Here is a 12361-nt window from a genome sequence, read left to right as displayed (position 1 = left end):
AAACAAACAAAAAAAAAAACTATATTAATTAAAATGTTAATTTAGGTAGTAGTTACAAAAAGGAGAAGGAAACAAAATATAATCTAAATAAGAAAATTTTAAACTTAAGAAATAGTTTATATATTTCAAAAATACCAAGCAAAAGACAATGGAAACAACAGCAAGGGTGTAAATCATTACAACTTTTTGGAGCCAAAAAAATTTTTGTTATTCTTAGCTCATATCTACAAAAACATTTTTAATTTCAAAAAACAAACAAAAACCTCGTTTGACTTACAAATGGAGCTTTTAGAAATCTGTTCTACAGAAAAGACCTACCTGCACTTGTGTTCAAATATATTTGTAAGGACATTGTTAATAATTATAAAACATTAAAACAAAATGTGAACTCTGTTCTTTTTATTTAACACACGCTTTGTGTCCACATTAGCTAGGCATTGTGGTAAGTACTATGTCAAGAAATAAGATTTAGTCTAATGGAAAGTAGAGATATAAAACAAATAAGCAAGGCGATGGGATGTGTAGTTACAAATTGTGATAAATGATAAGACGATAGGGTTTTGTTTGTGAGGGTCATAAGATGGGAACGCCCCTGGAACGTAGAAATATCCCACCATGGGTAAAAGTTCCCGAAGACCTGAAAGATCCAGAAGTGTTCCAGGTCCAGACGTGGCTGCTGGAAGCCATGTTTGGCCGGGACGGATGTCGAATCCCTTACATTGAGCAGGTGAGCAAGGCCATGCTCGATCTGAAGGCTCTGGAGTCTCCAGATTTCACTGAGGTTGTGGTTTACAGCTCCTGTACATACAAGCTTCGGGCCAAGCGGATACCCCAGCCTATGGCTGAGTGGCACCGCCAGCAACCAGGAACGACGGATGCTCAAACTTGAGGAAGCCATGAATACCTTCGAACTAAGCCCTTGGATGAACTGAACCAGCTTCCAACCAGGATGAAGGCCAGGATGTAGAGATTAGTTTGTGGCCAGAGCTGGAGTGATTTCTCCAGCTTGGTTTAAAACCTGTTCCAAGCCTGAGGAGTTGAGGGAAAATCATCTGTTTAGGTGTCTCTACCTTGGGTCTGAGTCTTGTTGTGAATATCTCTTTGATAGTTGCCAATAAAAGTTTTTCTTCCCCATTTTAAAAATTAAAGAAAAAACAACGATAGAGTACTGTAAGAGGGAGTAAAAGGCAGAACCTTCTCTAGAAGAATTAAGAAAGGTCTATCTAAAATTGTGACATTCAAGCCAAAATCTGAAGAATAAAAGCTACTTTCAGTAAAGAGTTTTAAGCCATGAAGTTATCTGATAAATGTAAGGTTTTAAAAAGGTGACTGTGTCTGGTGTGAGAAGAATAAATTGGGGGTGAGAAGAGTGGAAAGAGAAATACCATTTAGGAGGCTGCTGTCATACAATAGTCCAGTAAACTAGGTGACAGACAATATTGCCAAGGTTAGAGTGGTGGTAGCAGAGCAGTTAGAAGTGGTTTTAAGATATACACTGGGGAAGTGTGGTAGAATAGAAAGGATTTATTGATAAATTATGTTGAGTAGATAAAGTGATGAGTGAGTGACTCTTAATTTGGTTGTATGTGTTTTTTAATTAACTGCTTTATAACAGATGTAATTTGCATATCACAAAATTCATCCTTTTAAAGTATACAGTTCAGGCTGGGCACAGTGGCCCACGCCTGTAATCCCACCACTTTGGGAGGCCGAGGTGGCGGGAGAATCACTTGAGGCCAGGACTTCGAGACCAGCCTGGGCAACACAGTAAGACCTGATGTCTACCAAAAATTTAAAAATCAGCCACATGTGGTGGCATGTGCCTATAGTCCCAGATGCTCAGAAGGCTGAGCTGGAAGGATCACTTGAGTATAGGAAGTCAAGGCTGTAGTGAGCTATGATGGTGCCAGCCTGGGCAAAAGAGCAAGAACCCATCTCTCTTTCTTCCTTTTCTTTCCTTTTTCCCCTTTCTCTTTTCCCTTTCCCCTTTCCCCTCCTTTCTTTCGTTTCTTTTGAAAAGCAAGTTATATCTCAATAAAACATTTAATTAAAGAAAGAATTTTGTAAAAGTTACGATAATCGTTTTACTCCTAGTCATTTTTTTTGAAGTGCTTTTCTTTTTTGAGACAGCGTCTCACTCTGTCTCCTAGGTTGGAGGGCAGAGGCGTGCTCTTGGCTTACCGCAACCTCTGCTGCCCAGACTCAAACCATACTCCTGAGTAGCTAGGACCACAGGTGTGAGCCACCACACCCCATTAATTTTTGTATTTTTTGTAGAAATGGTAGCCATGTAACCCAGGGTTCTCTCAAATACCTGGGCTCAAGTAATCCTACAGCCTTGGCCTCCCAAAGTATTGGGATAACAGGCATGAGCCACAATGTGCAGCCACAAGACCCCATATCTTAAAAAAAAGTTAATGATTAAAAATAAAGTCTACAGTTCAGTAGTTTTTACTGTGTTCACAAAGTTGTGCAGCCATCATCACTAATTTCAGAACATTTTCATTATCAGTCCTGAGTGTTTGACAAGAGTAACTGAGCATGTGATGGGAGCATTTATTGAAACGGGGGCTGTGAGGAGATTTAAGATGGTGAGTTCAGATTTTAGGCATGTTAAACGATAACAGTATCAAGTAGGTAATATACAAATATGGAGCCCAAAGAGATCTCAATTGAAGATAAAAACATGGAGAGTCTTCTCTACTGATGATACATTAAGCTGTAAGAATGTGTGATACAGAGAGAATGTATTGTTTAATGTAAGAAGAGAAGACAACCTGGAACTAAAGTCCTCAGTAACTGACACTGGAAAGGTGGCTAGAGCAAGAGAGCCAACAAAGGAAACTGAGGAGGTATGAGCCAAGAGACAGACGGAAGTGTAGGAGAGTGTGAAATCATGGAAGCACGCTAAAGAAGAAAGCATTTTGAAAAGAAAGAAGCAGTCTGTACTTTCAAATGTTGCTGAGAGGTCTAATAATGTGATAGAAAGTTTCCTTTTTATAAGTGACTAGCAAGTCACCCAGGTCTTGGCCACTTAGAGGTTAGACGCTGGAGCTAAGACTGAAGGATGAAGGGACTATCCATATAGTCTTCATGTCAGACTATATGGATAAAAAGCAATATAATAGGAGGAACAACAACAACAAAATGTTTTGTATCATTGAAGAAAAGTATTAAATTTGAGAGTAAAGGAATCGTCATTAGTCATCTTAGTAAGGATTGTTTTGGTGTGGTAATGGTATCAGAAACCACTGGAGTGATTTGAAGAGTAAACAGGAGGTAAAAAGCACATTTTTGCCGCTTGGTAGAAGGGGTGGTAGGGTAGGATTAATGAAGATTTCTTGTTTATGAGATTCTGGAACAAGGTGTTTTTTTGTTTTTTTTTTCCCCACTATAGTAATGATCCCAAAGAGGAGAGTTTGTTTAGTAGAGAATCAGTAAACATAATACCAAGTTAGTGCCATCTGGTACTAACACATCTGGTGGAATTGGCCTTTGATAGGATGGAGAACAGATTCATTGCTTGTATCTGGAAGCTAGGAGGAGATAACCTTTAGATACTCCTAATCATTTATATATTAATTAGGTAGCAAGAAGATGGGGGATAAGAAACATAGAGCATTATTTGAATGCTGTATTTTCTCTGTGAAGTATGAGGCATAGTCATTCATGAGGAAGAGAGGTTGGGAGCTGTGAGAATTGTGGAGATGATAAGAACCATTCATGGAAAGTGGGAGGAGTTTACTAGAGAATTATGCTCAATGTTATTAGCTGTCAAATGTCTTATCAGTTAAGGAACAGATAAATAAAATATGATATATCCATATGGTAGAATATTATTTGGCACTAAAAAAAATGTACTGATACATGCTCCAACATGGATAAACCTTGAAAACATGTTCATTGACGAGGAGGTCAAGGCGGCAGTGAACTGTGACTGTGCCACTGCACCCCAACCTGGGTGACAGAGCAAGACCCTATTTCCGAGTCTTGCTCTGTTGCCCAGGCTGGAGTGGAGTGGTACAATCTTGACTTACTACAGCCTCCACCTCCCAGGTTCAAGTGATTATCCTGCTTCAGCCTGCTGAGTAGCTGGGATTACAGGCGTGCACCACCATGCCCAACTAATTTTTGTATTGTTAGTAGAGATGGGGTTTTACTGTGTTGGTCAGGCTGGTCTTGAACTGACCTCATGATCCGCCCACCTCAGCCTCCCAAAGTGCTGGGATTACAGACGTGAGCCACTGCGCCCAGCCAAGACCCTGTTTCAAAAAGAAAGAAAGGAAACATACTCAGTTAAAGATCCCAGTCACAAAAGACCACATATTATATGATCCATTTATAGAAAATGTTGAGAATAGACACGTCTATAGAGACAGTATTAGTTGTTGCCTAGACTTATGGAAAGGTGGGGAGGAGGAAATGGGGGAAGTGACTAATGAGTGATGAAAGTTTCCTAAAATTGATTGTCATGATAATTATATAACTCTCTGAACAACGTACCAAAAATGATTGAATTACATAATTTAAATGAGTGAGTTATATGGTATGTAAATTATATCTCAAGAAAGCTGTTTTTTTTTTTAAGCATATATTTCTTTATTGAAAATTGTGAAAATACAGAAAAATGTTGATGGGAGGAGGGGATAAAAATAGGCCATAACTCTACTCTTAGATATAGCCACTGTGTACACTTTGGTTTATCTTCTTATGGCCTTTATTTGTGTTCATAACACTCAGTTATATGGTAAGTTTTCTTTATCAAAGTATCTTTTAAACTTCTTTAACCTAATTTTTTGTTTGTTTGTTTTTTTCCCAGAGCCAAATGTTCTAGCTGGCACTTTAGTTGGTCATACAGATGCAGTTTGGGCTCTTGCTTATAGTGGCATAAAAAATCAATTACTGTCTTGTTCAGCAGATGGCACTGTTAGATTATGGAATCCACAAGAAAAATTGCCATGTATTTGCACTTACAATGGAGATAAAAGTAAGTAAATTTTGCATCTGTGAGAAAAATTTTTTTTTTTTTTTCAATTTGGAATATATAAAGGGCAAAGTAATTGATTTATTTACTCCTCCAAAAAGATATTGAAATAATTTTGTAAAATTTATTTTTTTATTTTTCCTTTTACTCCTAGTCATTTTTTTACTCCTAGTCATTTTCTTAAGTGCTTTACAACTATATCCCACAGTGCAGTGCTTTTTTTTTTTTTTTTTTTTTTTCCTTTTTTATTCCAGTTTTTTAAAATGTAAAACTACTTATATATAATAGTGCAGTAGACAAATAAGGATACTCTTAGGGACACCACCTGTTCCACACGACTACCCAACCCACAAAGTCTGAAGGGATCATAGTCTCAAGCATACCTATAAACCATGTGTTCCATGACCCTGAGCATCCTAGTTGAGCAGTCAGTCCAGCCATAATTATTGAACCTCTAACTGGAAAAGTGCAAATTGGGTTATTTTAATGATTTTAAGTATTTTCCTATTAAAAAAGGATTTAACCAGTTTACCTTTTGAAGACATTTACTGGTCTTATTTTCCAAGTCATTTTAAATTTTTTAAATTAAACCTTTTATTTGTATATAAAAATACATATTATTTTAAAACATTTTAGGTGAGTAGTATATGTATAATTTTGTGTCTCTTAGATACCTCAGTGATCCTACTAATTTTCAGTTATCCAAGCTTTAGAAGTAAGAATTCATTTAGGTATTTGTTTCTGGCTTCATCTAGATACTTAATTAGCTTGGCTCCATATTTCATTTAATTGTGCATTGATTTGGCTAGTTTAATTTAGTATGTTAAGGAGAGAAATTGCTACTCAGGCCATTTTAGGGGGAAGTACTGCATCAGCTGATTCCAGAGTCCAAGCCATTTTCATGAGTCCATAAATTTGACTTGTATTAGCTGCTTGATAAAAGCCTACAGAAATCTCTGACAAGTAAACCAGTCTCCCAAAACAGTTATGTGAGAATGCCAATTTATCATTTTACAGTAAGAAGTATAACTGGCAAGTTGGCCAAAAGACTAGGATTTTATTTAATCCTTTAGAAGAAAATGTGTAGTAAAACAAATAACTTTTGCATGTATTTACTGTTTATGAACCCTGTAGATACATTTTTCTTATAATGTTAAATAAAATGCTATAAATAAAGTTTTTAAATAATTGAGGAAAAGATATTTCTTGATAACAGTATTTCAAGAATATTTCAATTCCTTTTTCTGATTAGAAAAGTAGAGATTTCAAAATTACTTTGTTTACATTGTCTGTCTTTGGGCTCATTTCAGAGCATGGAATACCTACATCAGTTGACTTCATAGGCTGTGATCCAGCTCATATGGTAACCTCTTTCAACACTGGTAGTGCAGTAATTTATGATTTGGAAACATCACAGTCATTGGTGATACTTTCATCACAGGTAGATTCTGGTAAGTGTTCATGGAGTTTGTTTGAAACCTTGAAAAGGATTATTACACAATAGAGGGTGATCTTTTAGCTAATTTTCATATTTTGACTACTTAAATTTAGGATGGCAAAATTGTTTCATAATGTTACAATTATTTCTGCTTTCTTCAAATTGTGCCTAAAAGCTTGGGTGGACATAAAAGAAAAGAGGAACGACTAGAGCAATATGAAGGTCAAAGTAGAGAAAATAACATAATGAACCTGATATACTCATAATTCAGCTTAAATACCTGTCTTTAAACGTCCAGGATTGTACGTGCAGTATGTGGTGTGTGTTTTACAGTTTATTTAGATAGGATCACATAAGATTTATGTATTGCAGTTGGTTGATAGGTCTTTCAGTTCTCTCTTTATCCATGGATTCCCTTTCATCTCTTTTATATTCCTTTGTTTTAATTGAAGAAATTGGCTAGTTTGTCTTGTCAAGTTTCCCATAGTCTGGATTTTGCTAGTTGCATCCCTGTTATTTAACGTGCTTCTCTGTTTTCTGTGAATTAATTGTAGATCTAGAGACTTACTCAAATTCAGATTCACTGTTTTTTTTTCCTCTTTTTAAAATTTTAAAATGTTTTTGGCAACTCTCCTTCGTAAGTAATTTGTGAGCTTTTATCAGAAGTAAGTATTTTCTGGTTGTTTATATTTTTGTGATGCTTTCAGTCTTGATTATTCCCTGGGTTCATTAATTCATTTTCTACTGAAAAATGATTTCCTAATTTTATCATTCCCTCTCCATTTATTAGCTAGATTATTCCTATAAAAAGGAACATCTCCTTATCAGTAATTTGGTTACCTTGGGGTTAGTGTGTATTAAGGAAAGGCAAGATAAATGATTGGGTTTTGGTTTTCACCTTTATTTACCAGTTTTCAAAATATTGAGGTGGTTTGCTAGCACCCTCTACAGGTGACCAGTTTGTCTTGGGTGTTGTTTTTGGTATCATGGTACTCTCTCATGGTTGTAAATGTATTTGATATGTTTGAATTCATTGCAGGTATAATTTTTATCGCTGCTCAGATCCTTTCATTTTGGCCAGTGGGGCTAATTCAGTGGGGCTCAGGTTGGCTCCTGAGTCCTTTTGCCATGACCCTGGTAGTTGTTGGTAGCTTACTGTTATGATATATGACAAGATGTTTTAGGTTCATCTTGTTCATTTTGTGCCCCCAGATCTGAAATCAGCTATTTATCTAAGGAGTTGTGGTTTCTTTGAGTGGGAAATGGCATTTAGAGACTGCAGTTGGGGTGCTAGGCTGTTGGGTTGATCCTCATGGTCTTCATGGCTCCTGCATTGTTCATTATATTAGGTTTTTCAATGGACAGAGCTAGTAAATAAGCATTTTTTTAAAAGTAAAATATCTCCACTTCAAATTCAGATTTATCTTGGTTCTCAACAGAATTGTTTCTCATTTGATTTATCCCACAGTATACACAGAGTCGTCTCAATAATAGTACCATTACCACCAAAAGACTGAATATTGATAATAAAACTTTGTACTTAGGGTATGTTCCACTAGGGATATACAATCTAATTACTGTGCTTTAAAGTCACTTGGAATAGTTTCTTCCTTTGTAGCTGTCCCACCAGTTGGATATACTTAAGTTCGTTTGTTTAATTTTATTTTTGATTTTCATTAATTTGTTTTAGAAAAACAACTGTCAGCTGGGTGCATTGGCTCATACCTGTAATCCCACCACTTTGGGAGGCCAAGGCAGGAAGATAGCAGGAGGCTAGGAGTGGAGACCAGCCTGGTTGGCTGGGTGCAGTGGCTAACAACTGTAATCCCAGCGCTTTGGGAGGTTGAGGCGGGCGGATCACAAAGTCAGGAGATCGAGACTATCCTGGCTAACACGGTGAAACCCTGTCTCTATTAAAAATACAAAAACTTAGCCAGTTGTGGTGGTGCGTGCCTGTAGTCCCAGCTACTCGGGTTGCCAAAGCAGTTGAATCACTTGAACTTGGGTTGTGGAGGTTGCAGTGAGCCGAAATTACGCCACTACCCTCCAGCCCGGTCAACAGAGCAAGACTCCGTCTCAAAAAAAAAAAGTTTTAAAAAAAAAAATAGATCGAGACCAGCCTGGGCAACATAGTGAGACCTCATTTCTGCCAAAAACTTAAAAAATTAAGTGGGCATGTTGATATGTGCCTGTAGTCCTAGTTTTGGAGACTGAGGCAGAAGAAGCACTTGAGCTCAGGAATTCAAGGTTACCGTGAGCTATGATTGCATCACTGCACTCCAACCTACGTGACAGAGTGAGAGACCTTGTTTCTTAAAAAAAATTGTTTTATAATTATGTAAAATATTTACATGGTGCCATGGTCAGATCTTAAACCAAAATTACCTTCTAAGGTCTCTGTCCCAGTGTCTCCTCAAACTTATTTTTTTAAATGACCCTACATAGGTAACTATAACTCTGTGTGTGTGTGTGTGTGTGTGTGTGTGTGTGTAGATATATATTTTATGTGTTTAGGTATAATATATGAGTTGTGGTGCACATAGAGAATCATCTAAAGTCTATTAATATTGAAGATTTTTCTCTAATTTATTTGTTTTGATATTTCTCTGTTCTCCCTCATCTTTAATTAAAAAAAAAGTAACAGCTTACTGGTAAAGAAAAAAGTCTTATCTTTAAAGAGCATTAATTCAGTTCTTTGTTTTTTTTTTGTTTTTGTCAGTGTAGGTAGGATGGGGATTGTTCCTTATAAACGTCTGACTAGCAGTTGTGAATGTTTTCCTTCTTTAAAGGCTTATAATTATTTTATGGCTGGGTGCGGTGGCTCCCGCCTGTAATCTCAGCACTTTGGGAGGCTGAGGTGGGTGGATCACAAGGTCAAGAGATTGAGACCATCCTGGCCAACATGGTGAAATCCCGTCTCTACTAAAAATACAAAAGTTAGCTGGGCGTGGTGGTGCGCACCTGTAGTCCCAGCTACTTGGGAGGCTGAGGCAGGAGAATTGCTTGAACCCAGGAGGCAGAGGTTGTGGTGAGCCGAGATCGCGCCACTGCACTCCAGCTTGGCGCCTGGCGATGGAGCAAGACTCTGTCTTAAAAAATAAATAAATAAAAATAAAAATTATTTTATGGACTCTTTATTAGAAGTAATAATTGTAGATATTTTAAAAATTCTAAACTACCTACAATAAAGGGCTGCATTAAAACACTGATCATTTTTTCTAAATTTGAGCCTAGTACAGTGTGTATTATAGGACATGATAATGTAAATACTTATTTTTTAAAATTCTAGAGTCCTTGTTCTCAGATTTTTTGTTTTATGCAAAAAGTTTGGTTTTTAATTATTTGTATATTTAAGCATGATTTAAAAAGCCATTATCCAACTTCTTATTGAAGGTTTTAATTTTAACATATTGCCTTTATTTTTCAGGTTTACAATCTAATAATCATATCAACAGAGTAGTAAGTCATCCCACCCTTCCTGTTACAATAACTGCTCATGAAGATAGACACATCAAATTTTTTGACAATAAAACGGGTAAGCAAATTGTTTTCTTTTCATATTAGTAATACTGTAAATTTGAGATGATCAAAAATGCTATTTTATATAAGGTTTATTGAATTTTCAGATACAAAATTGCAAAATGAAACCATTTTAACTCAGATTTTTGCTTTTTTTAATCTTGCATACTTATAATTTATGTTGTTTTATCCTTAACTAGACATAATACCTTGCCTAGCTAATATGATTTCTTCATGTCGTGCTAGTAAGTAGATCCTTCCATCTGAAATTTTTTCCTCATATTCTGTTATGAATTAAGTATGACGGAAGAGGTCTTGTTTTGGTGTTTGGCATTTCAGATGTATTTTTAAAACTATTTCTCAGTGGATCAAATGATGTTATAGTGCATAGTGTTTATTATCTTCCCTGTATTTCTTGTTGTAAGGAAATACACCAGTTGTATTGAAGTCAAATCAGATTTTAATTTAGCCGTAGATGTGTGATTGTTTTTGTTTGTTTTGGGCCTCTTTTATATCTAGTCATTACCTAGAATAGTATATCATATATTGCCTGTTCTCTTTCAGGAAAGGTCTGACAGCTAGAAAGGCTACTTTGAGGAGAGGCTAAAACAGGGTACTGAAGGACTTCTAAATAAGAAATGTAAATGTTAGTAGGAACACTGTTACAGGGTAACAAGTTATCAAGTAAGATAGTAACCCAGAATTACAAGTTTCTCTTTGAAGATTATATAGAAAATGGCAATACGTTTTAGTCTGTAGAGTCTTAACGATAAAACCCTTTTGTTCAAACACTTTCATGGACAGATTATTTTTAACAAATTGCAGACAAAATGAATATTTACAGGTCTACATTGTACACAGGACGTAAGATTCAAGTGGATGTTCTCTTTAAAAAATTATTTAAAAAAAATTTTTTTTTTTTTATAGAGACAGGGACTCACTGTGTTGCCCAGGCTGTTCTTGGGGGGGGAAAAAAACTGGACTCAAGCAGTCCTCCCATCTCAGCCTCCCAAAGTGTTGGGATTACAGGCATGAGCCACTGCGCCCGGCCGGTGTTCTCAATTTAACACTTTATTTATTTTTGAGACTGAGTTTCGCTCTTGTTGCCCAGGCTGGAGTGCAGTGGTGCAATCTCAGCTCACTGCAACCTCTGCCTCCTGGGTTCAAGGGATTATCCTGCCTCAGCCTCCTGAGTAGCTGGGATTACAGGCGCCTGCCACCACATCTAGCTAATTTTTGCATTTTTAGTAGAGATGGGCTTTCACCGTGTTGGCCAGGCTGGTCTTGAACCCCCGACCTCATGTGATCCACCTGCCTTGGCCTCCCAAAGTGCTGGGATTACAGGCATTAGCCACCATGCCCAGCCTCAATTTAACACTTTATCAAATCACTCCTCCCCTTTGAACTATTTTTATGAAACCGAAAATGTTTTCCTCTGCTACAAAAGCAGACGGGTTAATTTCCTTTGTGTTTCTAAAAAGATTTCTTTTTACTAATTATTGATGATTTACAGTTATATGGGAAAGTGCAGGAATTCCAGTAGTTATATTAAAAGCAAAAGGTGAGAGTCTGTAGAGCTATTTTGTTAACAGAAATCAAGAAAGTGGTCAGTAAATGTTTATTCAGTCTCAATGAGCATATTCTTTCAAATTGTTTCCAAACTCCACCTATTTATTCTTTCTGTTAACTAGTCTAGGAACTAGTAGTATGAAGATAATTGAAGCAGTATGCTCCAAATAATAGAAAAAAAAAAATCCTTTTTTTTTTTTTTAAAAAAAAAAAGGAAAAAAAAAAAAGGAAAAAAAAAAAAAAAAAAAAACAAGAGTCTGTGTATGGCTGGAAGTATCTCTTTTTTGAGACAGAGTCTTGCTCTGTAGCCCAGAGCTGTAGTACAGTGGCATGATCTTGGCTCACTGCAGCCTCTGCCTCCTGGGTTCAAGTGATTCTGGTGCCTCAGCCGTCCACAGAGCTGGGACTACAGGTGTGTGCCACCATGCCTGGCTAATTTTTGTATTTTTAGTAGAGATGGGGTTTCACCATGTTGGCCAGGCTGTTCTCAAACTCCTGAGCTCAAGTGATCCGCCTCCCTCAACCTCCCAAAGTGCTAGGATTACAGGCATTATCCACCGCACCTGACCACAATGGAAAAACCTATTTCTCAATTGACATCCTCTCTGTCACCTTCTCTCTCTCCCTCCCTCCCCTCCCCCCCACACACACCCTGTTGAGTTACATGAAAGTATGAGTTATCTTCAGATAATGGTGTTTTCAAAGAAGTTCTTTAAAAATTCATTTAAAGGCCGGGCGCGGCGGCTCAAGCCTGTAATCCCAGCACTTTGGGAGGCCGAGGCGGGTGGATCACAAGGTCAAGAGATCGAGACCATCCTGGTCAACATGGTGAAACCCCGTCTCTACTAAAA

The 12361-nt window shown here is 37.0% G+C and overlaps 2 protein-coding genes across 2 annotated transcripts in view; both read left to right on the top strand.

The window, feature by feature from the left end:
* The window catches only part of STRN3 (striatin 3), a 122431-nt gene that overhangs the window by 103428 nt on the left and 6642 nt on the right, over positions 1 to 12361 (top strand). The window contains exons 13-16 of the mRNA XM_037741732.1: positions 604 to 727; positions 4666 to 4987; positions 6295 to 6435; positions 9850 to 9957. Of these exons, the coding sequence (XP_037597660.1) occupies positions 604 to 727; positions 4666 to 4987; positions 6295 to 6435; positions 9850 to 9957 (695 nt within the window). The remainder of the gene's footprint in view (positions 1 to 603; positions 728 to 4665; positions 4988 to 6294; positions 6436 to 9849; positions 9958 to 12361) is intronic.
* On the top strand, positions 45 to 1748 carry LOC108310533 (developmental pluripotency-associated 5 protein-like). Its single transcript, XM_017537592.2, has one exon. The coding sequence runs from the start codon at positions 581 to 583 to the stop codon at positions 887 to 889; it is 309 nt and encodes a 102-aa protein (XP_017393081.1). The 5' UTR covers positions 45 to 580; the 3' UTR covers positions 890 to 1748.

Source organism: Cebus imitator, unplaced genomic scaffold (assembly GCF_001604975.1).
Source record: "Cebus imitator isolate Cc_AM_T3 unplaced genomic scaffold, Cebus_imitator-1.0 Scaffold104, whole genome shotgun sequence".
NCBI lineage: Eukaryota > Metazoa > Chordata > Mammalia > Primates > Cebidae > Cebus > Cebus imitator.
The sequence above is the reverse complement of the archived record's forward strand: the minus strand, read 5'-3'. Positions and strand labels throughout refer to the sequence as shown.

What these genes read in the sequence shown, in the direction of transcription:
- LOC108310533 (XM_017537592.2), top strand. Translation starts at nt 581, where the DNA reads ATGGGAACGCCCCTGGAACGTAGAAATATCCCACCATGGGTAAAAGTT.